The 27,638-nt window shown below is 39.6% G+C and overlaps 1 protein-coding gene across 1 annotated transcript in view; it reads right to left on the bottom strand.

The window, feature by feature from the left end:
• AGO2 (argonaute RISC catalytic component 2) overlaps nucleotides 1-27,638 on the bottom strand; it is a 598,276-nt gene that overhangs the window by 517,675 nt on the left and 52,963 nt on the right. The window contains exons 2-3 of the mRNA XM_053715953.1: nucleotides 18,499-18,697; nucleotides 15,821-16,103 (exon numbers count right to left, since the gene is read on the bottom strand). Coding sequence (XP_053571928.1) covers nucleotides 15,821-16,103; nucleotides 18,499-18,697 — 482 coding nt within the window. The remainder of the gene's footprint in view (nucleotides 1-15,820; nucleotides 16,104-18,498; nucleotides 18,698-27,638) is intronic.

Genomic DNA, 27,638 nt, shown 5'->3' with positions numbered 1-27,638 from the left:
GGGAGATGCAGGTACTGTCACGTGAGGCGAGTTAGTCGGCATAACTCTCCCCTCGTTGTTTGGTGAAATTTGTTCAATTTGTACAGATTGACTTTTATTTAATGTATCATCAATACAGTTAGTACATAAATTTCTATTGGGCTCCACCTTGGCGTTAGTACAAATAGTACAGGTCTCATCTTCTGAATCAGACATGTTTAACAAACTAGCAAATAAACTTGCAATTTGGAAATACAATGAAAAAACGAACTGTGCTTAAGAAGCACTGAATATATATAACAGATGAAAACAATAAGCTTTGTAAAACAAAACGCAATTTAGCAAAGGCTTGTACCCAGTAGCAAGGAATAACTAACCCTGAGGCATAAAAAAGTTAAAGAATAAACGTTTTATATCACAGTCAACTACAATCTTACAGCTCTGTTAGATTACGTCCCTCAAATTAGCTTTGAAGATCCCTGGATTCAGTAGAGAAAAACCGGAACATGCAGGAAAAAACGATGAGCTTGTGACTGAAATTTTTAATGCGTAGCAAAAGCGCCAAAAAAAGGTCCCACCCCCTCACACACAACAGTGAGAGAGATCAGTAAACTGTCATAATTAGATCCAGAAACTGCCAAGTGGAAAAATAGTGCCCAAACATTTTATTCACCCGGTACCTCAGAAAATGAAAACGATTTTACATTCCAGCAAAAACGTTTTACATAAATTAAGAGTTATTAAAAAGCCTGTGCATTGCCAGTAGGCTAAAGTCTTATATACATAGTGTAATTCCAGTTTAGTACCATTCCCCAGAATACTAAAAATGTAAATTATACATACATGATATTATGTCGGTATGGCAGGATTTTCTCATCAATTCCATTGTTAGAAAATAAAAACTGCTACATACCTCTTTGCAGAATAAACTGCCCGCTGTCCCCTGATCTGAAGTTTACCTCTCCTCAGATGGCCGAGAAACAGCAATATGATCTTAACAACTCCGGCTAAAATCATAGTAAAAACTCTGGTAGATTCTTCTTCAAACTCCACAAAAGCAGGAATAACACACTCCGGTGCTATTAAAAAATAACAAACTTTTGATTGAAGAAATAAACTAAATAAAATCACCATAGTCCTCTCACACATCCTATCTAGTCGTTGGGTGCAAGAGAATGACTGGGGGTGACGTAGAGGGGAGGGGCTATATGCAACTCTGCTGGGTGAATCCTCTTGCACTTCCTGTTGGGGAGGAGTAATATCCCAGAAGTAATGATGACCCGTGGACTGATCACACTTAACAGAAGAAATAAACGTTTTTTTATCACAGTCAACTACAATCTCACAGCTCTGCTGTGAGTGATTACCTCCCTCAAAACAAGTTTTGAAGACCCCTGAGTTCTGTAGAGATGAACCGGATCATGCAGGGAAGACAAACTTCTGACTGAATTTTTTGATGCGTAGCAAAAGCGCCAAAAAAGGCCTCTCCCCCTCACACATAACAGTGAGAGAGATCAGTAAACTGTCATAAATTAAATAAAACGACTGCCAAGTGGAAAAAAATATAGTGCCCAAAACATTTTTTCACCCAGTACCTCAGAAAATTAAACGATTTTACATGCCAGCAAAAAACATTTAACATTAATAAATTGAGTGTTATTAAAAATCCTGTTGCTAGTCCCTGCAAATTAGGCTAAAGTTTTATGCATACAGTATAATTCCAGTGAAGTGCCATTCCCCAGAATACTGAAGTGTAAAATATACATACATGACAGCCTGATACCAGTTGCTGCTACTGCATTTAAGGCTGAGTTTACATTATATCGGTATGGCAGAATTTTCTCATCAATTCCATTGTCAGAAAATAATAAGCTGCTACATACCTCTTTGCAGATTAATCTGCCCGCTGTCCCCTGATCTGAAGTTTACCTCTCCTCAGATGGCCGAGAAACAGCAATATGATCTTAACTACTCCGGCTAAAATCATAGAAAAACTCAGGTAGATTCTTCTTCAAATTCTACCAGAGAAGGAATAACACACTCCGGTGCTATTATAAAATAACAAACTTTTGATTGAAGGTATGAAACTAAGTATAATCACCACAGTCCTCTCACACATCCTATCTATTCGTTGGGTGCAAGAGAATGACTGGTAATGGCAGTTAGGGGAGGAGCTATATAGCAGCTCTGCTGGGTGAATCCTCTTGCACTTCCTGTTGGGGAGGAGTTAATATCCCATAAGTAATGGATGATCCGTGGACTGGATACACTTAACAAGAGAAATGTACATCAGATTTAACAACTAAAAAAGGTATCTATGACAGTTGCTGGAGGATCTCAAAACCTGGCACAATACCAGTTGGCCTGCCCCAATGTCTCACAATATGGCTGAAAACATCCAGGTTCAAAGAACATTCCCTGGGTGAAGGTATTGACAGCTTAGAATGTCTGTTTTCCAATTGTTCACACAATATGGATAGCTGAAATTATGCATTCTGCCCAAGTGAGAATGCAGCCTACTACCTTCATCGTCAAGAAACTTATTGCACCATGATGATTGATGTAATCCCCTGCTGTGACATTATCCGATTGGAACCTGAGAAAGGATTCCTGCATTAGGCTGGACTAATTCTGAGGCCCTGAAGATTGAGCAAAGTTCCAAAATGCCGATTGGTAAATTAACCTTCCAAAGAGACCACACTTCTTGCTTCCTCTGAAAACCCGCAGACAGCACCCCAACCTGTCAGGCTGGCATCTGTAGTGATCAAGCACATTGGCTAGAGAAATATAGCCCCCCTCAAGAATGGATTGCTGACTCTGCCAACATGTCAGGGACTGCCTTGTTGTGAAGTCCTGTCAGTATATTTATGAAAATCTTAGCAGTGCTATCCAAATAATATATATAAGTTTATGGCAGGGTTATAAACACAATACAAAGAAATAGAAACCCTAATTAACCATGCATCTACTAGACCATACAATTAATATAAATACCTGAATTCTTTTATTTAGTTAATATCCATGAACATATTGAACTATATTTGCAATAAAAGGAAACTAAATAAAAGTTTATATGCGTTAGAACCAACTCTTAAGATATGCTATTCTTCTTACAAAACCCAGAACAATATACCTTCACAATTCAGCCTTATTTATTTAACACAATGGGACTAAAAACCTTTAACATCCAAGCAATACAATTCTAAACAGTGTTTATAAAACAATAGGATAAAATATATATTCTGTTATTTAACTGCAATTTATCCTAATACAAAATTAACCGACAATATCAGAACTTGTATAGATGAGTTACTTAGCCAATTCAGACACAGATTTGAACAATACCTAGGCTTATAACTACCAATTTAAAATACAATATACTTCACCAATTTTGAACCAATTCGTAGCGGTCTTTAGGTCATCTCATTTGAAAGAAGGTTTTTGCACAAATCAAGGATAAGTTTTAAGCTCCTTGCTGAAGTGAACTTTTTTTTTTTTTTCAGGTATATCGCAGCCAAAATCAGATCACTAATTTTCAACAAGTTACAGACAACTCTCCCTTGTGCATTCAACACTCCCATTATATAATCATTGATGACATCATGTGGGTGGCACTACGGGAGCTGACCTTCCCATTGGTTATCTGGGAAGTCTAAATCGGATTGGCCCTTGGAAATTTCATTTTTAACAGCCAGAAAGAACCTTCTGGCTGTAGTTCTCGCAACATAACACCAGGTGGCAGCATACAGTACAACATAGCAATACAATACAGCATTTCTGACATTTTTAAGCAAGTTAATTTTTTTTTTATAAAATGGTTATTTAATCAGATCACACTCTCTGCATTAATCATATATAACCCCAATTACAGATGGTTAATATTAGGTTATTTTTTCTGATTATTCTGATACCAAATATGTTATATTATTAACATTTTATTATATTAAGGTAATTTAATACTGCTAATTAGTAGCTTAAAATGCATTACAATTTTATCGGTATCCTGGCATTTATATGTGAATAATAGCTTATTTTTAATTCAGTATTGTACTGTATTCCAAGTGAATCCTGTCTATGTAGATCTGAAATAAGAAAATAAATGTTAATAATCACTTCTCTTCAGGTCCATAAACACCTATTCATGTTTTTAAACACACAGAGGCTAAGTAAGATCTTTTATGTTTTCAAAACATATAAATATATATACACATATATACATATATATACACACATATATATATATATATATATATACACACATACATGCACATTCACTTCTATGTAGATTTGAGATTATCTGTCTGAAAAATATAAACAAAACAGAATTTATTACACATTTTTGACTGATTAAAACAGTTACCTCCCAAGCTTAGCAAATACCCATGTAATAATAATATAGAATTAGACAATTTCCCAAATTTCTATATTTAATACATTCTGGGGCATGTATTTAAACAGAGAGAGAAAAAAAAAATGTTTATTTGCTGTCTGCTTACGTGACTTCCAGAGTCACATCTTAGCATTTGTCTGTGTTTTCCAAGGCCTTTATTGCTCCACATGGGGTCAATCCATGAGGAGTTGTAAGAGTCTTTAAAACAGCATATTTCCTGTTTAGCCAGCAGTGCAGATGTGTATTTGATTTTATTTGTGTCACCTTCCCCCAAGAGGGGTTTTTGCAGTAAGTCTTCAAATAGAGATTCAGTGAGATAGAACTGTTGTATCACACGTGTCAAATTCCAAAGGGGTCCTTGAACACATTCTTTTCTCACCTCACCAAATGTTCTGAGGTTATAAAATCTGCATATATAGTCAAATGAATAGGGTCACTGAGCTATTTCCTTTAGAAAAGAAATGTTTGTGTTTCAAAAAGGCTCTACTGATCGTCAATCCTGATAGACGTGTATTAGAAGCTGTGTTCAACAAACTCATGTTTAATTAATCCTGAGTTCTCATCTAACATATACAGTGTATAAAATATACATATATATATATATATATATATATGTACACATATGTAATATTCATCATAATATTCATATACTCTGACATAAATCCCCCTTCCAACTTCAAATAGATGTAGGACACATGTATTTGAATTGGCTTAAAGTCAGTGGTATTTGATGAGGATCAACCGTATACCTCATAGACAGTCTCTTATGAAGAAAGTTTGTTATTTTGAGCTTTCATGTTTATCAGTTAGGCATCTTTAAATTACAGTATGTCTTTAGTGCATTTGGGGATATGACACTTCATTCTCCCTCTATGACTTGTAGTTGGGACCTGGGATGACATGCCCGCAGTTGATTTATATGTACCCATTTATCTATGAAACCTTCATTTTTGGGGATCCGTATTTTATAGGCCACTGGAGATATTTTGTCAGTAATGACAAAAGGACCTTTCCATGAGGGAAGAAATTTCTTCTCCCTAACCTGATCTCTTCCAAAGTTATAAAGATAAACTTTATCATTTATTTCATATTCCTTTTTGGATGTTTTGAGATCATAATAGGTTTTAGTGGCAGTTGCGGCTCTTTCTAAATTCCTTTGAGCAAATGCAAAGGCATGTTGCAGGTGTCTCCTTAGGTTTTCCACATATTGATGTGTATTGGCAGCGTTTATCAAATTTTGGTCTGATGTACGGTACAGCAGATGCTGAGGTAGAACCATTCTTCTACCAGTCATCAGCTCAAAAGGTGACATCTTGGTAGCACTACTTGGAGTTGCTCTTAATGCCATTAAGACTAGAGGTAGTTTTATATCCCAGTCTTTACCTGTTTCACTCACAAACTTTTTGAGGATTTTAACAATGGATTGGTTGTAACGCTCTACACCACCACTTGAGGCAGCTCTATAAGCAATATGGAGCTTTCTTTTAACCCCTAGTATTTTCCACATTTTTGTCATCACTTCGCTAGTGAAGTGGGTCCCCCGATCTGATTCGATTCTTTGGGGCAAACCAAATCTGGAAAATACATGGTTGATGAGCAATGCTGCACATGTTTCAGCACTATTGTTAGGTGCACTAATGCACTCTACCCATTTAGTGAACAGGCATGTCACTGTTAACATGTACTTGTTACCTCTTGATGACCTTGTTACCGGACCAATAAAATCAATTTGTATATCTGACCATGGCATTACCATCCCCCTTTTCTGCAATGGCGCTCTATGCGTTGGTGCAGTGGGTTGGAACTGTGGACAGATTAAACACCCTTGACAGTAGGTTTGAACATCTTTCAACATGTGTGGCCAAAAAGCGTAGTCACGCAATATTTCGTACGTGAGTTTGGCACCGCGATGACCAGATGTGGGAGCATCATGGGCATGTTGAAGCATTAGACCTCTGAACTTGGTGGGTACTACCCACTGTTGGATGCCAGTTTTGGAGGTTCTAATTAACAAACCATCCTGTAATTTGAATTGTGATTTAGATTTTATTTAAATAAAATGCTAATACAATTTTTGCCAATAAAAAGAGAGAAAAATTTTATATTTAAAAAAAAAAAAATATTATTAATTTTGAAATATGAAAAATTAATATTCCGAAATATGAAAAATTAATATTTTTGATTAACTTTGAAAATATGAAAATTTAATATTTTTGATTAATTTTGAAATATGAAAAATTAATATTTTTATTAATTTTTCAAAATTAATCTTTAATAATATTTCAAGATATTAATGTCAATCTCGAAATATGAAAATTAATATTTCAACTTTTCAAAAAAAAAAATTATATCTTCAAAATATTAATATCGAAATATGAATTATTTTTTTTTCTCTTTTATAATAATTTCTATTTACTTACAAATATATTATATCAATTATGATGGAATATTAATAAATCTCAGAAAAAGTGCCTCCAATTATTATGTCAGTATATTTATGAAAATCTTAGCAGTGCTATCCAAATAATATATATAAGTTTATGGCAGGGTTATAAACACAATACAAAGAAATAGAAACCCTAATTAACCATGCATCTACTAGACCATACAATTAATATAAATACCTGAATTCTTTTATTTAGTTAATATCCATGAACATATTGAACTATATTTGCAATAAAAGGAAACTAAATAAAAGTTTATATGCGTTAGAACCAACTCTTAAGATATGCTATTCTTCTTACAAAACCCAGAACAATATACCTTCACAATTCAGCCTTATTTATTTAACACAATGGGACTAAAAACCTTTAACATCCAAGCAATACAATTCTAAACAGTGTTTATAAAACAATAGGATAAAATATATATTCTGTTATTTAACTGCAATTTATCCTAATACAAAATTAACCGACAATATCAGAACTTGTATAGATGAGTTACTTAGCCAATTCAGACACAGATTTGAACAATACCTAGGCTTATAACTACCAATTTAAAATACAATATACTTCACCAATTTTGAACCAATTCGTAGCGGTCTTTTGGTCATCTCATTTGAAAGAAGGTTTTTGCACAAATCAAGGATAAGTTTTAAGCTCCTTGCTGAAGTGAACTTTTTTTTTTTTTTCAGGTATATCGCAGCCAAAATCAGATCACTAATTTTCAACAAGTTACAGACAACTCTCCCTTGTGCATTCAACACTCCCATTATATAATCATTGATGACATCATGTGGGTGGCACTACGGGAGCTGACCTTCCCATTGGTTATCTGGGAAGTCTAAATCGGATTGGCCCTTGGAAATTTCATTTTTAACAGCCAGAAAGAACCTTCTGGCTGTAGTTCTCGCAACATAACACCAGGTGGCAGCATACAGTACAACATAGCAATACAATACAGCATTTCTGACATTTTTAAGCAAGTTAATTTTTTTTTTATAAAATGGTTATTTAATCAGATCACACTCTCTGCATTAATCATATATAACCCCAATTACAGATGGTTAATATTAGGTTATTTTTTCTGATTATTCTGATACCAAATATGTTATATTATTAACATTTTATTATATTAAGGTAATTTAATACTGCTAATTAGTAGCTTAAAATGCATTACAATTTTATCGGTATCCTGGCATTTATATGTGAATAATAGCTTATTTTTAATTCAGTATTGTACTGTATTCCAAGTGAATCCTGTCTATGTAGATCTGAAATAAGAAAATAAATGTTAATAATCACTTCTCTTCAGGTCCATAAACACCTATTCATGTTTTTAAACACACAGAGGCTAAGTAAGATCTTTTATGTTTTCAAAACATATAAATATATATACACATATATACATATATATACACACATATATATATATATATATATATACACACATACATGCACATTCACTTCTATGTAGATTTGAGATTATCTGTCTGAAAAATATAAACAAAACAGAATTTATTACACATTTTTGACTGATTAAAACAGTTACCTCCCAAGCTTAGCAAATACCCATGTAATAATAATATAGAATTAGACAATTTCCCAAATTTCTATATTTAATACATTCTGGGGCATGTATTTAAACAGAGAGAGAAAAAAAAAATGTTTATTTGCTGTCTGCTTACGTGACTTCCAGAGTCACATCTTAGCATTTGTCTGTGTTTTCCAAGGCCTTTATTGCTCCACATGGGGTCAATCCATGAGGAGTTGTAAGAGTCTTTAAAACAGCATATTTCCTGTTTAGCCAGCAGTGCAGATGTGTATTTGATTTTATTTGTGTCACCTTCCCCCAAGAGGGGTTTTTGCAGTAAGTCTTCAAATAGAGATTCAGTGAGATAGAACTGTTGTATCACACGTGTCAAATTCCAAAGGGGTCCTTGAACACATTCTTTTCTCACCTCACCAAATGTTCTGAGGTTATAAAATCTGCATATATAGTCAAATGAATAGGGTCACTGAGCTATTTCCTTTAGAAAAGAAATGTTTGTGTTTCAAAAAGGCTCTACTGATCGTCAATCCTGATAGACGTGTATTAGAAGCTGTGTTCAACAAACTCATGTTTAATTAATCCTGAGTTCTCATCTAACATATACAGTGTATAAAATATACATATATATATATATATATATATATATGTACACATATGTAATATTCATCATAATATTCATATACTCTGACAGTCCAGTAGGATCTTTGGAGACAAATCCTTGTAACCAGTGTTCCAATGTTGCAAAATCTTCAATTGGAGAGGTCACAGATGGAAGCTGGCAAAGGGATCAACCTCTGCAGCCCCTAACATGAGGCCTACCACTTCCTTGCACTGTCACTGAAATAAGGAAATTGAGTTACCCATGTCTAAGGAGATACAGTGGCCTTTGGTAACTGGATTTTCCAAAAATTATTGTATAGCAGCAGAACATTCTGTATGTGGTCCCTCACCAACTGGAGAGAAGGTGCCTGTACCAAAAATGTTCTCTAGGTACTGAGACACAGGGATTCCCTTGAACTTGTACCAGTCAATAGTGTTTCAAAAACTTTTGCAAAGACTCTGGGCGTTATTGCTATACTAAAGACAAGTGCCACAAACCAATACTGCCTGTCTAGGAAGGCAAATTTCAGGAATTTTACGATTCCTGTGAAAAAACAAAATTTATGCTTACCTGATAAATTTATTTATTTCCTGGCGCGAAAGAGCACCACAGCAAAGCTGTTAAATATCACCTCCCTACCCTCCCATCCCAGTCATTCGACCAAAGTAAAGGAGAGAAAGGAAGCAACAAGGTGCAGAGGTGTCTGAAGTTTTTAAAATACTAACAACCTGTCTAAATAACAGGGCGGGCCGTGGACTCATCGTGTCAAGAAAGAAAGAAATGTATCATCAGGTAAGCATAAATTTTGTTTTCTTTCTAATGACACGATGAGTCCACGGATCATCATTAATTACGGATGGGAATCAATACCCAAGCTAGAGTACACAGATAAGCGAGGGACAAGACAGGGAACCTAAACTGAAGGCACCACTGCTTGAAGAACCTTTCTCCCAAAAGCGGCCTCAGCCGAGGCAAGAGAGTCAAATTTATAGAAGTTTGAAAAAAAGAGTTGAGAGGACCAAGTTGCAGCCTTGCAAAGCTGTTCCATAGAGGCTTCATCTTTGAACGCCCAGGAAGAGGAAACAACCCTCGTAGAAAGAGCGGTTACTCCCTCAGGAGGCTGCTGTCCAGCAGATTCATAGGCAAAGCAAATGATACTCTTCAGCCACAAAGAAAGAGAAGCAGCCGTAGCTTTCTGTCCCTTACATTACAGAACAGAAGACTGACTAAAATCATTAGTGGCCTGTAAATAGAAATTTAGTGCACGTACTCCGCCCAGATTGTGTAGAAGCTTAGGATTAGTACACAAAATAGGAACAACAATCTCCTGATTAATGTTCCGATATGCAACTACTTTAGGGAGAAACCCTAATTTAGTACATAAAGCCACCTTATCTGATGATAAATAAGGTAAGGGAACTCATACTGTAATGCCGAGAGCTCTGACACTCTACGAGCAGAAGATTAGCAACAAGAAACAAAACTTCCCTAGATAACAACTTAATATCTAAGGAATGCCTAGGCTCCAACGGAGCCCCTTAAAGAACCTTAAGAACTAAAATAAGACTCCAGGAAGGGGTAACTGATTTGAACACAGGTCTGAGCCTGACAAAGGCCTGACAAAAAGATTGCACGTCTGGAATATCCCCAGACGCTTAAGCAACAAAATAGAGAAGGCAGATATATTTGACCCTTTAGGGAAGTTGCCAATAAACCCTTCTCCAAACCTTCTTGGAGAAAAAAACATAATTTATGCTTACCTGATAAATTCCTTTCTTCTGTTGTGTGATCAGTCCACGGGTCATCATTACTTCTGGGATATAACTCCTCCCCAACAGGAAATGCAAGAGGATTCACCCAGCAGAGCTGCATATAGCTCCTCCCCTCTACGTCAGTCCCAGTCATTCGACCAAGAATCAACGAGAAAGGAGTAACCAAGGGTGAAGTGGTGACTGGAGTATAATTTAAAAGATATTTACCTGCCTTAAAACAGGGCGGGCCGTGGACTGATCACACAACAGAAGAAAGGAATTTATCAGGTAAGCATAAATTATGTTTTCTTCTGTTATGTGTGATCAGTCCACGGGTCATCATTACTTCTGGGATACCAATACCAAAGCAAAAGTACACAGATGACGGGAGGGATAGGCAGGCTCATTATACAGAAGGAACCACTGCCTGAAGAACCTTTCTCCCAAAAATAGCCTCCGAAGAAGCAAAAGTGTCAAATTTGTAAAATTTGGAAAAAGTATGAAGCGAAGACCAAGTTGCAGCCTTGCAAATCTGTTCAACAGAGGCCTCATTCTTAAAGGCCCAAGTGGAAGCCACAGCTCTAGTGGAGTGAGCTGTAATTCTTTCAGGAGGCTGCTGTCCAGCAGTCTCATAGGCTAAACGTATTATGCTACGAAGCCAAAAAGAGAGAGAGGTAGCAGAAGCTTTTTGACCTCTCCTCTGTCCAGAATAAACGACAAACAGGGAAGAAGTTTGGCGAAAATCTTTAGTTGCCTGCAAGTAGAACTTGAGGGCACGAACTACATCCAGATTGTGTAGAAGACGTTCCTTCTTTGAAGAAGGATTTGGACACAAGGATGGAACAACAATCTCTTGATTGATATTCCTGTTAGTGACTACCTTAGGTAAGAACCCAGGTTTAGTACGCAGAACTACCTTGTCTGAGTGAAAAATCAGATAAGGAGAATCACAATGTAAGGCTGATAACTCAGAGACTCTTCGAGCCGAGGAAATAGCCATTAAAAACAGAACTTTCCAAGATAACAATTTTATATCAATGGAATGAAGGGGTTCAAACGGAACACCCTGTAAAACGTTAAGAACTAAGTTTAAACTCCATGGCGGAGCAACAGCTTTAAACACAGGCTTGATCCTAGCTAAAGCCTGACAAAAGGCCTGGACGTCTGGATTTTCTGACAGACGCCTGTGTAACAAGATGGACAGAGCTGAAATCTGTCCCTTTAATGAACTAGCTGATAAACCCTTTTCTAAACCTTCTTGTAGAAAGGACAATATCCTAGCGATCCTAACCTTACTCCAGGAGTAACCTTTGGATTCGCACCAGTATAGGTATTTACGCCATATTTTATGGTAAATCCTTCTGGTAACAGGCTTCCTAGCCTGTATCAGGGTATCAATAACCGACTCAGAAAAACCACGTTTTGATAAAATCAAGCGTTCAATTTCCAAGCAGTCAGCTTCAGAGAAGTTAGATTTTGATGTTTGAATGGACCCTGTATCAGAAGGTCCTGTCTTAGAGGTAGAGACCAAGGCGGACAGGATGACATGTCCACTAGATCTGCATACCAAGTCCTGCGTGGCCATGCAGGCGCTATTAGAATCACTGATGCTCTCTCCTGTTTGATTTTGGCAATCAATCGAGGAAGCAGCGGGAAGGGTGGAAACACATAAGCCATCCCGAAGTTCCAAGGTGCTGTCAAAGCATCTATCAGAACCGCTCCCGGATCCCTGGATCTGGACCCGTAGAGAGGAAGTTTGGCGTTCTGGCGAGACGCCATGAGATCTATCTCTGGTTTGCCCCAACGTCGAAGTATTTGGGCAAAGACCTCCGGATGAAGTTCCCACTCCCCCGGATGAAAAGTCTGGCGACTCAAGAAATCCGCCTCCCAGTTCTCCACTCCCGGGATGTGGATTGCTGACAGGTGGCAAGAGTGAGACTCTGCCCAGCGAATTATCTTTGATACTTCCATCATTGCTAGGGAGCTTCTTGTCCCTCCCTGATGGTTGATGTAAGCTACAGTCGTGATGTTGTCCGACTGAAACCTGATGAACCCCCGAGTTGTTAATTGGGGCCAAGCCAGAAGGGCATTGAGAACTGCTCTCAATTCCAGGATGTTTATTGGAAGGAGACTCTCCTCCTGATTCCATAGTCCCTGAGCCTTCAGAGAATTCCAGACAGCGCCCCAACCTAGTAGGCTGGCGTCTGTTGTTACAATTGTCCAGTCTGGCCTGCTGAATGGCATCCCCCTGGACAGGTGTGGCCGATAAAGCCACCATAGAAGAGAATTTCTGGTCTCTTGATTCAGATTCAGAGTAGGGGACAAATCTGAGTAATCCCCATTCCACTGACTTAGCATGCACAATTGCAGCGGTCTGAGGTGTAGGCGTGCAAAAGGTACTATGTCCATTGCCGCTACCATTAAGCCGATCACCTCCATGCATTGAGCTACTGACGGGTGTTGAATGGAATGAAGGACACGGCATGCATTTTGAAGCTTTGTTAACCTGTCTTCTGTCAGGTAAATCTTCATTTCTACAGAATCTATAAGAGTCCCCAAGAATGGAACTCTTGTGAGAGGAAAAAGAGAACTCTTCTTTTCGTTCACTTTCCATCCATGCGACCTTAGAAATGCCAGAACTAACTCTGTATGAGACTTGGCAGTTTGAAAGCTTGAAGCTTGTATTAGAATGTCGTTCACCATAGTCCTCTCACACATCCTATCTAGTCGTTGGGTGCAAGAGAATGACTGGGACTGACGTAGAGGGGAGGAGCTATATGCAGCTCTGCTGGGTGAATCCTCTTGCATTTCCTGTTGGGGAGGAGTTATATCCCAGAAGTAATGATTACCCGTGGACTGATCACACATAACAGAAGAAACAGGATTCTAGGAATCCCAACTCTACTCTAAGAGTAGCCTTTGGATTCACACCGATATAGATATCTTATGGTAAATCTTTCTAGTTACAGGTTTACGTGAATCAAGGTCTCAATGACCAAGTCTGAAATCCACGTTTGGATAAATTTAAGTATTCAACCAAACTCTGAGAAACTAAATTTGTATGAAGGAAGGCCCCTTGAAATAGAAGGTCCTTCCCCGACTGAAGTCTCCAAGGTGGAAGAGACGACATGTCCACCAGGTCTGCATACCAAATCCTGCGAGGCCACGCCAGTGCAATGAGGGTCACCGACGCCCTCTCCTGCTTGATTCTAGCAATGACTCGAGGAAAAAAAAAGCGAACAGAGACAATAGGTATGCGAGACTAAAATTCCAAAGTACCGCTATAGCGACTCATTAGCTTACATCAGGAGCTTGGCATTCTGCAGAGATGCCATAAGATCCAACTCCGGCTGACCCCATTTTAGAGTCAGGCTGGAAAACACTTCCGGATGGAGCTCCCACTCCCCCGGGTGAAGGGTCCGCTTGCTAAGGAAGTCCGCCACAGCAATTGTGGGTCTCTGCCCACTGAATGATCTTGGCTACCTCTATCATGGCCAAGGAACTTCTTCTCCTCCCTGATGGTTGATGAAAACCACTGAGGCTAAATTGTCCAACTGGAATCTGAAGAACCGGGCCAAAGTTAACTGAGACCAGGCCAGGAGAGCATTGAAGATTGCTCTCAATTCCAGAATGTTTATACGAAGAACACACTCCAACCAAGTCCCTGTTCTCTGAGCCCTTAGAGAGCCTCCCAGAAGGCTGGTAACTGCTGTCACAATCACCCAAGAGGTCCAGAGACCACCACCAAAAATAGAGAATCCCTTGCCTCCTGCTCCAGCAGAAATCGTGGAAACAGATCAGCATAATCTCCATTCCACTGCCTGCGCCTTAACTGCAGAGGTCTGAGATAAAAACGGGCAAGGATGATGTCCATTGCCGCTACCATCAGCCCGATTACCTCCATACACTGAGCCACTGATGGCCGAGGAGAGGACTGAAGTGCTTAGGCAAGAATCGAAAACCTTTGATTTCCTGACTCTGTCAGAAAAATCTTCATTGATAAGGAACCTATTATGGTTCCCAAGAAAAACTCCTTTGTATTTGGAACTAAGGAACTCCGTGAAACCGCAGGACGGATAACATTTCTGAGTGAGATCTTTCCTGTTGAAAGGAAGACGCCTGAACTAGAATGTAGTTCAGATTAGGTGCCACTGCAATGCCCCGCAATCGAAGCACCACTAGCAGGGATCCCAGGACCTTTGAGGAAATTCTGGTAACTGTGGTAAGACCAAATGGAAGAGTCACAAACTGAAAGTGTTTGACTAGAAAATCAAACCTTAGAAACTTGCGATTGTCCCTGTGTAGGGGAACAGCAAAGTATGCGTCCTTTAAATCCCCCATTGTCATAAATTGACCCTCCTGGACCAAAGGAAGAATGGAACGAATAGTTTCCATCTTGAAGGACGGCACTCTGAGGAATTTGTTTAGACTCTTGAGATCTAAAATCAGTCTGAAAGTTCCCTTTTTCTGGGAACCACGAACAGATTGGAATAGAACCCCAGACCTTGTTCCTGCATTGTAACAGGAACCATCACTCCCAGGTCGAAGAGGTCCGAACACAGTGTAAGAACGCCTCTCTCTGTGTCTGGTCTACAGATAATCTTGAAAGAAGAAAACTGCCCCTGGGGAGGAAAGGTCTTGACTCTAGTTTGAATCCCTGGGACACGATGCCCAGACTAATCTTTTCTATGAATGCTTCATTATATCTAGCATTTAGTGTTTAATGACCCCGTCTGATTATAGACATAAATTCACCTTCCTGCACTAAATGTAGTGAAATAGTCTCTATTTTAAAATTTGGTAGGTTTTTGAAATCCTATCTAGATCAAAAAGTACCTTCCTTCCTTGGAACTGTGAACATATTGGAGTAGAAACTCTAATTCTGTTCTATGACCCCCATCACTTCCAGGTCTTCTACACAAGCCAAGGCGGTTTTGACCTTTGAGGGATATACAGGCACATGTGACTGGAGGAATCTTCCTCAAAGTCTTATTCAAAAGCCTATTTGGTACCCTTGGGAAATTATGTTTAACACCCAATAATCTTGAACAAACCTGCCTGCTGGCTTCGAGCTTTCTGTCCATGGGATCCTTCAACAAGGTGCTATACTCTAAAGGAATTGTAGTCCACTTTGCAAGAATGGATATTGCTCCATCCACTTTTAGGATGGTTACCCATATTGCAAATTTTGCAGAGGTGGCTGATAAAAGCAAATCCCAGGTTTCTTCCATTCCTTTGAAACCAAATCAGAAACCAAGTCAGGTACTGGGAAGGTAGACTGTTGCTTAGGCACTGTTTTAAATAAATGTTTCGATCTTGTTTCTCGTTAGTAGGATCCTCTACTGCTAAAGCAAGTAAAACTTCCTGCAAAAGAGCTTGTAGATGCTCAAGACTGAAATTAAAGAATACATCTTCACCATTTCTTTAACAGTGGGGTCATGATAAAATGAATCTAAGATTGGTTAGAGAGCCCCTCTCAACAACATGTAAATCAGCACTTCAATCAATTGTTTGCCTCTGTAATCCGGTTAATGCATTGTGACCATTTTTGTCATAATACATATTTCTATTATAGTTTTGGCTTTTATCTTAACATTTGAAATAAAGTTACTGGAGAGACTGGTAATAACAGTACTGTATTTTTTAGACTGATTTTTGCCAAATTGTGTGATTTTTAATGTTAGTCTAGGTTTTTAACTTTTTATAATAATGTTAAGGTGGCGGCAGCGTTTAGACTAATAGATGAAGATAGTGGATGGTGATAAAAGGGATTTTTGTACTTTCTGGATCTAGAATAGTTTAGAAAAAGTGTTTTGTTAACCCTTTCATCCCTGCATCTCAGTCACAACCGCACCTGCCCAGTCTAATCAGGTGAGGTGGTCATGACATTATATATTTTTTCCAGCAGATTCAAACGAAATAATTTATAGAAATATTACATACATACAGTATTTATTTGCTACACCGCTGTGCAATATCATTTAAATGTCAAACGATTCAAAAAATTGTATCAACTTAGTCATTGTATTACTTCTAAGTTTTACAGTAGGGTATTTGCTCTTATGTAAAATTAAAGGGACAGTTAACTCAAAATGTAAAGTTTCATGATTCAGATAGAGCACCCAATATGTTAAACATTCTAATTCACTTTCATTATCTAAATGTGCACAATCTTTTTATATGCACACTTTGAGGCACCAGCTACTACTAAAGCATGTGCAAGATTCACAGGATATACATATATGCATTTTGTGACTGGCTGATGGCTGTCCCATGACACAATAGGAAGGAAATGTAATTGACTGAAATTTTTGAGAAAAAAAAATAAAAATCTGCCACTCATTTGAAATTAAAACACAGTGCTTTTGCATTGTCTCTTTATTATGCATTCATTGGTGATACTGTTCTATTGCGTTTAGTGGGCCTTTAAAAATTAACAGTTTAGAATTACTGAGATTCAAATATTATTCAATACTTTGTATCTCCACCTTTATATTTGATGAAAGATTCAATTCTCCTCGGCAAGTAGGATACCAATGTAGCACAAATTTCTGCCATTCTTCAGAGACCATTTTTTCAGCTGCTCTTTGAGTGAGGGTTATGTTGCTCAACCTTTGTTTGTATAATACCCCAAAGGTGTTCTATTGGATTCAAGTCAGGCGACATACTTGGCCAGGACATTGTTTTCACTATTTCTTCTTTAGAAACTCTTTAGCGATTTTGGCAGTGTGCTTTGGTTCGTTATGCTAGAATATTCCTCTTCTGTTAAGCTCCTGAAGACTGGGAGTCATCTTATCAGCCAGTATTTTGGTATATCCACAGGTATTCATGGCGCCATCTATAAATGTCATCTCCCCAACACCTTTTGCACTCATGCAACACCATATCATCACACTCCCACCTCTGTGCTTCACTATTGAGACTATGCATTTACTGTAATAATCCTGGCTAGATTCACACCAAACATGCTAGACCCCATCTGAGACTAACAATTTTATCTTTGTCTCATCTTACCAAAGAAAGTGCTCCCAGCATTCATCAGGCTTCTTGTTATCTTGCAGTTTTGTGCCGAAGAGCAAGCAAGATTTTTTTCTTGAATAAATCCATAAATGTGTTCAAACTGATTTTTAGTTGGTCACCGATCTTCCTGTATTCTTTTCCATCTTTGTGAAGTCTCACCATCATACATTTTTTTAATGCCTCTGGAAATTCTTTTCCATGTGGAGCCATGCAGATAGACACAGCCCATAAATTAAAAATTTAGAATGTACTGGTGTTTACAGGACATTTTATAACCATGTTCATGCAATTAGGCTAATTGGAAATCACAGGTATACTCAATTTTGTTTCAATGATCTAACTTATGTGTCAGTGAACACAGGTGTATTCACTTTTGTCGCATTGAGTTTCTGCTTTGGGGCCTGTTTTTTCAATATAGTTTTTTCTAAAGTGTTAGTTTTTGATTGTTCATAAGGGGAAATACTCTACTTATCAACTGCAATTATTGAGAGGTGATACATTATTTAATCATTTGACATGCAAGTGATATTGCACAGGGGTTCTTCTGTTGTATAATCTCTCTCCCTCCATCTATATATCTCATTACGTTAAAAATCTTCAACAATGTGTAAATAGGGTGTGGGGTTTTTTTCTAAACACTATAGTCCAAATAGGGCGGTCAGCGCATTTTGCTAGGTTCATTTTCTAGATGTCTCACAAATTACTCTAATATTCATAACAGAAGCAATTTTGGAAAAAGAAGCAGATTGTAAAATAACTGATCTTACCTGTTAACTCTTCTGGGACATTTTTCAGGTTTTATGTCTATGTCATAATGGTAAATGTCAATTTTGGGAATGTCCATTTCAAAGAAGTTTGCCTGGAGCTTGATCGTCCGCCCTGATGTGCCAAAATCTGGCCGTGGTGGTGGTTTGAAGGTATATGCAGGCATTGGAAGAGGTGGTGGAGGTGGTGCGGGCACAATTGCTACAAATAGAGAAAAAAACACGAGAAAAAAAAAATCAATTGCGTGTTAAGTCAAGATATAGATAGAGAGAATAACTCATTGTGTAGCTCAATGACAAATCTAAACAAGTCAGAAGAATTGCTTTTCCCCACAGAAAACCTCTGGATACATTGTTTCCAATGCAGCAAAGGATTCTGGAAAACACATGCAAATGGGGTTTCACAATGACAGACTTTTTTTTTTTTTCAAAGTATGCTTTTAGGCAGACTCCCTTTTTGCCATAGCATTGCCGTATACACAGCTTTTAAGATTAGTTAGGGTTAGTACAGCGATTCAGACCATCCCAGGACAACCGTTTCGTGTTTTTGCCACTCATCAGCTAAATTGTCTAGATTTGTTAATGAGCTACATAATAAGTTATGTTCTCTACATTTTTTGCTTAGTGGAGGATTTTAAACTCCCTTTTTGCCTCCCCATGATTTTAAAAGATACATACTTATTTTGATTGAGACAACTATGGCTTCCGACACCGCACAGTTGGAAAGTAACCTCTAAACATTACCATCATGCATATAAAAAAAAAAAAAAAAACAGAATTTATGTTTACCTGATAAATTACTTTCTCTTGCGGTGTATCCAGTCCACGGATTCATCCTTACTTGTGGGATATTCTCCTTCCCTACAGGAAGTGGCATAGAGAGCACACAGCAGAGCTGTCCATATAGCTCCCCCCTAGCTCCAGCCCCCAGTCATTCGACCAAAGGTTAAGAAGCCAAAGGAGAAACCATAGGGTGCAGTGGTGACTGTAGTTTAAACAAAAAAATTTTTACCTGACTTAATTGCCAGGGCGTGCCGTGGACTGGATACACCGTAAGAGAAAGTAATTTATCAGGTAAGCATAAATTCGGTTTTCTCTTGCAAGGTGTATCCAGTCCACGGATTCATCCTTACTTGTGGTATACCAATACCAAAGCTTTAGGACACGGATGAAGGGAGGGAACAAGACATGTACCTTAAACAGAAGGCATCACTGCTTGCAAAACCTCTCTCCCAAAAATAGCCTCAGAAGAAGCAAAAGTATCGAATTTATAAAATTTGGCAAAAGTATGCAGTGAAGACCAAGTCGCTGCCTTACAAATCTGTTCAACAGAAGCCTCATTTTTGAAAGCCCATGTGGAAGCCACTGCTCTGGTAGAATGAGCAATAATTCTTTCAGGAGGCTGCTGGCCAGCAGTCTCATAGGCCAAACTGATGATGCTTTTCAGCCAAAAGGAAAGAGAGGTAGCAGTCGCTTTCTGACCGCTCCTCTTACCAGAATATATAACAAACAAAGAAGATGTTTGTCTGAAATCCTTAGTTGCTTGTAAATAGAACTTTAAAGCACGAACTACATCAAGATTATGCAAAAGGCGTTCCTTCTTCGAAGATGGGTTAGGACACAGAGAAGGAACAACTATTTCCTGGCTAATATTCTTGTTAGAAACAACTTTAGGAAGAAAACCAGGTTTGGTACGCAAAACTACCTCATCTGCGTGGAACACCAGATAAGGTGAATCACACTGTAAAGCAGATAATTCTGAGACTCTTCGAGCAGAAGAGATAGCTACCAAAAACAAAACTTTCCTAGATAACAACTTAATATCTATGGAATGTAAAGGTTCAAACGGAACCCCTTGAAGAACTAAAAGAACTAGATTTAGACTCCATGGCGGAGCCACAGGTTTATAGACAGGCTTAATTCTGACTAAAGCCTGTGCAAACGCTTGAACGTCCGGTACCTCTGCCAGACGCTTGTGCAAAAGGATAGACAGAGCAGATATATGTCCCTTTAAAGAACTAGCCAACAATCCTTTCTCCAAACCGTTTTGGAGAAAAGACAATATCCTGGGAATCCTAATCTTACTCCATGAGTAACCCTTGGATTCACACCAACAAAGATATTTCCACCATATCTTATGGTAGACTTTCCTGGTGACAGGCTTTCTAGCCTGGATCAGAGTATCTATAACTGACTCAGAAAAAACACGCTTTGAAAGAATTAAGCGTTCAATCTCTAAGCAGTCAGACGTAGAGAAACTAGATTTGGATGCTTGAACGGACCCTGTATTAGAGGTCCTGCCTCATTGGCAGTGTCCATGGTGGGACAGATGACATGTCCACTAGGTCTGCATACCAAGTCCTGCGCGGCCACGCAGGCGCTATCAAAATCACAGATGCCTTCTCCTGCTTGATTCTGGCGATCAGATGAGGGAGAAGAGGAAACGGTGGGAAAACATAAGCCAGATTGAAGGACCAAGGCACTACTAGAGCATCTATCAATGCCGCCTTTGGGTCCCGGGACCTGGATCCATAGAGAGGAAGCTTGGTGTTCTGACAAGACGCCATCAGGTCCAACTCTGGAATGCCCCATAGCCGAGTCAGCTGGGCAAATACCTCCGGGTGGAGTTCCCACTCCACCGGGTGAAAAGTCTGACGACTTAGAAAATCCGCCTCCCAGATGTCTACACCTGGGATGTGAATTGCTGAGAGATGGCAGGAATGGGCCTCCGCCCACCTGATTATTTTGGTTACTTCCCTCATCGCTAGAGAACTCTTTGTTCCCCCCTGATGATTGATGTAAGCTACAGTCGTAATGTTGTCCGACTGAAATCTTATGAATTTGGCCGCAGCTAGTTGAGGCCATGCCTGAAGCGCGTTGAATATCGCCCTCAGATTGAGCTACAGATGGCCGAGGAATGGAATGAAGAACTCGGCAAGTAGTTAAAAGTTTCAACTTTCTGACCTCCATCAGAAATATTTTCATTTCTACCGAATCTATTGGTGTTCCTAGGAAGGGAACCCTTGTGAGTGGGGACAGGGAACTCTTTTTGATGTTCACCTTCCACCCGTGAGACCTTATAAAGGCCAATACAATCTCCGTGTGAGCCTCGCCACTGCTATGCCCCGCGGTCTTAGAACCGCCAGAAGGGACCCTAGCACCTTTGTGAAAATTCTGGGAGCAGTGGCTAAACCGAATGGAAGAGCCACGAACTGGTAATGCTTGTCTAGAAAAGCGAACCGGAAGAACTGATGATGATCTTTGTGGATTAGGATATGCAGGTACGCATCCTTTAGATCCACGGTAGTCATATATTGACCTTCTTGGATCATAGGTAAGATTGTCCGAATGGTCTCCATCTTGAATGATGGGACTCTGAGGAATTTGTTTAGAAATTTGAGATCCAGGATTGGTCTGAAAGTTCCTTCTTTTTTGGGAACCACAAACAGGTTTGAGTAAAACCCCAGCCCTTGTTCCGCAATTGGAACTGGGTGGATCACTCCCATTGTATGTAGATCTTCTACACAGCGTAAGAACGCCTCTTTGTCGTGTCTGTAGACAGACGAGAAATATGGAACCTTCCCCTTGGAGGGGAGTCCTTGAATTCTAGAAGATATCCTTGGGTAACAATATCTAAAGCCCAGGGATCGAGAACATCTCTTGCCCAGGCCTGAGCGAAGAGAGAAAGTCTGCCCCCTACTAGATCCGGTTCCGGATCGGGGGCTACCCCGTCATGCTGTCTTGGTAGCAACTGCAGGCTTTTTGGCCTGTTAACCCTTGTTCCAGCCCTGATAAGGCTTCCAGGTTGCCTTGGGCTGTGAAGCGTTACCCTCTTGCTTTGCAGCTGTAGAGGCTGAAGCGGGACCGCTCCTGAAATTATGAAAGGAACAAAAATTAGCTTTGTTTTTAGCCTTAAAAGGCTTGTCCTGGGGGAGAGCATGGCCCTTTCCTCCAGCGATTTCTGAAATCTCGTTCAATTCTGGCCCGAAAAGGGTCTTTCCCTTGAAAGGGATATTTAACAATTTGGATTTTGACAACACATCGGCAGACCATGACTTGAGCCAAAGCGCTCTGCGTGCCATAATGGCGAAGCATGAATTTTTTGCCGCCAACTTAGCTAATTGCAAAGCGGCATCTGTGATAAAAGAATTAGCCAGCTTTAGAGCCTTAATTCTATCCATAATTTCGTCATATGAGGTCTCCGCCTGGAGCAACTCCTCCAGCGCCTCAAACCAGAAAGCCGCTGCAGTAGTTACAGGAACAATGCAGGCAATAGGTTGGAGAAGAAAGCCTTGTTGAACAAAGATTTTCTTAAGTAAACCTTCTAACTTTTTATCCATAGGATCTTTAAAAACACAACTGTCTTCAATTGGTATGGTTGTGCGCTTACGCTTAGCAAGTGTCGAAACAGCGCCCTCTACCTTAGGGACCGTCTGCCACGAGTCCCGCCTAGGGTCAGTTATGGGGAACATTTTCTTAAAAATAGGTGGGGGGGACAAAAGGGACACCTGGTCTATCCCACTCCCTAGTAACAATATCCGCAACCCTCTTAGGGATCGGAAATGCATCAGTGTATACAGGAACCTCTAGGTACTTCTCCATTTTACACAACTTCTCTGGGACCACCATAGTGTCACAATCATACAGAGTAGCTAATACCTCCCTGAGCAAAACGCGGAGGTGTTCCAATTTAAATGCTAATGAATCTGACTCTGCACGATGAGAAACCTTTCCTGAATCGGAAATTTCTCCCTCAGACATCAAATCCCTCACCTCCATTTCAGAGCGTTGTGAGGGTACATCAGATAAGGCTACCAAAGCTTCAGACTGCTCATAATCTGTTCTTAAAACAGAGCTATCACGCTTTGTAAGAAAAACTGGCAGTTTGGATAGAAAGGCCGCAAGGGAATTATCCATAACTGTCGCTAGTTGTTGCAATGTAATAGGGGCAGAGGCACTAAGCGTCACTTGCGCGGGCGTAACTGGTTGTGACACATGGGGAGAGGTAGACGGACTATCCTCATTACCTTCAGTCTGAGAATCATCTTGGGCCACATTTTTAAGTGCAACAATATGATCTTTAAAGTGTATAGACATATTAGTGCAATTGGGACACATTCTGAGAGGGGGTTCCACCATGGCTTCTAAACACATTGAACAAGGATTTTCCTTAGTGTCAGACAGGTGCTCTGACAAAATGCAGACGGACATTTGGCCGACAGACAGAAAGCTAAAGAATGTTCCGATTTCAGCCGAGGGCGGATACGTTCCAGAGTGCTCTGTTCTAATCAGAGCCTCGGGCGCCGCAACTGCCTCTGGGAACCTTACCATGGGTCCCAGCAGCACGTCTTGTAATTCTCTGTCTGGGAAATTATCTATCAAATCTATTTATCTATCAAATCTATCTATCGTATCTATTAAATGTATCTATTGCATCTATTGATCTATCTATCTAATCTATGTATCTATCAAATCTATCTCGTGGCCGGACTGTTATCTGACAGCCACTTGTGTTTCGGCCAAATGTCCGTCGGCTAAAAGTCCGGCCACGGTCAGACATGTTTAACAGACTAGTAGCATACACAAGCAAGCTTGGAAAACACTTTAATCAAATACAAAACACAATTTGAAACATTGTGCCTTTAAGAAATAAAAAGAGCACACAATTTTACAAAACAGTGAAAAATGCACCAATCCTTTTGAAATTTTCACAGTATGTACCTAAGGCTTTAATATGTTTGCACAGCAAGTTTCAGAACGATTAACCCCTTAATGCCCAAACCGGAGCAGCCTAAAGCCAACAACCGGTTAACAAACTACCGCACCTTGCCACAGCTTACTGCTGTGGCCCTACCTGCCCTTAGGGATCAGTTTTGGGGAAAAGCTTCTTCTAGGCCCTCAATCAGCAGCTGGACCCTCCATGTGAAGCAGCATGAAACAGCCTCTCAATTCTAAGTGCGCATCTGAGGCGCTAAATTAGGCCTCTCCCACTCCGGGGTTGTGAGGCCTACAAAAATCACTTCTAAGTGACTAAATTTATGCCATGTGGATAATAACCCCAGTAAAAAACTCCAAAGTGCCTAAAAAGGTGTCTCCAATGAGTATTTTTTAATAAATAATCGATTACCCTGCCTTAGTGTCAACCAGCCTATTTAGCCCTGTCATGTAAGCATTCAATTCTATACTAAGTCTCAGAACATAGCTTACCCTCCCCACATGGGGATCTTGTCAGTCTTCTAGCATTATCTCAGTCTTGTCTAGAAATAAATGACTGAACATACCTCATTGCAGTCAAGCCTGCAAACTGTTCCCGCCAACTGAAGTTTTCTGGTACTCCTCAGTCCTGTGTGGGAACAGCAGTGGATTTTAGTTACAACATGCTAAAATCATTTTCCTCTCAGCAGAAATCTTCATCACTTTTCTGCTAGAGAGTAAATAGTACAAACCGGTACCATTTAAAAATAACTCTTGATTGAAGATATAAAACTACAATTCTAACACCACATTCACTTTACCCTCCCTGAGAGAGAACCTAGTGCGTTAACGCGGCAAAGAGAATGACTGGGGGGTGGAGCTAGGGGGGGAGCTATATGGACAGCTGTGCTGTATGCTCTCTTTGCCACTTCCTGTAGGGAAGGAGGAGAATATCCCACAAGTAAGGATGAATCCATGGACTGGATACACCTTGCAAGAGAAAAATTGCATTAAAAAAAAAAAAAAAACTGGGGGGGGGGGAACAAATTTTTTTTTAATGATTTTGAAGCTAACAAGAAGTGCATTTCTGTGTCTGCCTGGGTCTTTAGGACTGACTCCTCAAACACCTCAGACTTCTTTCGAAAATGAAAATTATGTTTTACACTTTGAAAACAAAATTCAATGATGTCAAGGATTACAAAGTATAAATAAGACTTAAAGGGACGTGAAACCCAAGTTTTTTCTTTCATGAGTTAGAAAGAGCATGCATTTTTAAACAACTTTCCAATTTACTTCTATTATCTTATTTGTTTTATTTTCCTGATATCCTTTGTTCAAAATAGATGCACTGTGTGATTGGCTCACCCATGTGCATTGATTCTTCAACAAAATATATCTAAAGAATGAAGCAAATTAGATAATAGAAGAAAAATGGAAGGTTTAAAATTGTATTCTCTTTCTGAATCATGAAAGAAAAAAAAATTGAGTTTTTTTTTTATATCTGTAAAATAAGCAGTTCTTGAGAAAAAAGATTTACAAAAAAAAAATGGTTAAAACAATATGACTGCCAGATCACGTGACCTATAACCTCTATGCATCAAGAAACATAGTACAAAATCAGCGTATACCAGCATACCTAATTGTAAGAGCTTTTGATAACAGGTTTAGATTATGGGCAACAGAAACAAAAACAGAATTTATGCTTACCTGATAAATTAATTTCTCCAACGGTGTGTCCGGTCCACGGCGTCATCCTTACTTGTGGGAATATCTCTTCCCCAACAGGAAATGGCAAAGAGTCCCAGCAAAGCTGGCCATATAGTCCCTCCTAGGCTCCGCCCACCCCAGTCATTCGACCGACGGACAGGAGGAAAAATATAGGAGAAACCATATGGTACCGTGGTGACTGCAGTTAGAGAAAATAATTCATCAGACCTGATTAAAAAACCAGGGCGGGCCTTGGACCGGACACACCGTTGGAGAAAGTAATTTATCAGGTAAGCATAAATTCTGTTTTCTCCAACATTGGTGTGTCCGGTCCACGGCGTCATCCTTACTTGTGGGAACCAATACCAAAGCTTTAGGACACGGATGAAGGGAGGGAGCAAATCAGGTTACCTAAACGGAAGGCACCACGGCTTGCAAAACCTTTCTCCCAAAAATAGCCTCCGAAGAAGCAAAAGTATCAAATTTGTAAAATTTGGCAAAAGTGTGCAGTGAAGACCAAGTCGCTGCCTTACATATCTGTTCAACAGAAGCCTCGTTCTTGAAGGCCCATGTGGAAGCCACAGCCCTAGTGGAGTGAGCTGTGATTCTTTCAGGAGGCTGCCGTCCGGCAGTCTCATAAGCCAATCGGATGATGCTTTTAAGCCAAAAGGAAAGAGAGGTAGAAGTCGCTTTTTGACCTCTCCTTTTACCAGAATAGACAACAAACAAAGAAGATGTTTGTCTGAAATCTTTTGTAGCCTCTAAATAGAATTTTAGAGCACGGACTACGTCCAAATTGTGTAACAAACGTTCCTTCTTTGAAACTGGATTCGGACATAAAGAAGGTACAACTATCTCCTGGTTAATATTCTTGTTAGAAACAACCTTTGGAAGAAAACCAGGCTTAGTACGCAAAACCACCTTATCTGCATGGAACACCAGATAGGGCGGAGAACATTGCAGAGCAGATAACTCTGAAACTCTTCTAGCAGAAGAAATTGCAACTAAAAACAAAACTTTCCAAGATAGTAACTTAATATCTATGGAATGTAAAGGTTCAAACGGAACCCCTTGAAGAACTGAAAGAACTAGATTTAGACTCCAGGGAGGAGTCAAAGGTCTGTAAACAGGCTTGATCCTAACCAGAGCCTGAACAAATGCTTGAACATCTGGCACAGCTGCCAGTCTTTTGTGTAGTAAGACAGATAAAGCAGAGATCTGTCCCTTTAGAGAACTTGCAGATAATCCTTTCTCCAAACCTTCTTGTAGAAAGGAGAGAATCTTAGGAATTTTTATCTTATTCCATGGGAATCCTTTGGATTCACACCAACAGATATATCTTTTCCATATTTTATGGTAAATCTTTCTAGTTACCGGTTTTCTGGCCTGAACCAGAGTATCTATCACAGAATCTGAAAACCCACGCTTCGATAGTATCAAGCGTTCAATCTCCAAGCCGTCAGCTGGAGGGAGACCAGATTTGGATGTTCGAATGGACCCTGAACAAGAAGGTCCTGTCTCAAAGGTAGCTTCCATGGTGGAACCGATGACATATTCACCAGGTCTGCATACCAAGTCCTGCGTGGCCACGCAGGAGCTATCAAGATCACCGAGGCCCTCTCCTGTTTGATCCTGGCTACCAGCCTGGGAATGAGAGGAAACGGTGGAAATACATAAGCTAGGTTGAAGGTCCAAGGTGCTACTAGTGCATCTACTAGAGTCGCCTTGGGATCCCTGGATCT

This window comes from Bombina bombina, chromosome 5 (assembly GCF_027579735.1).
Source record: "Bombina bombina isolate aBomBom1 chromosome 5, aBomBom1.pri, whole genome shotgun sequence".
In the NCBI taxonomy this organism is placed as follows: Eukaryota; Metazoa; Chordata; class Amphibia; order Anura; family Bombinatoridae; genus Bombina; species Bombina bombina.
This window is presented reverse-complemented; position numbering and strand designations above follow the sequence as displayed.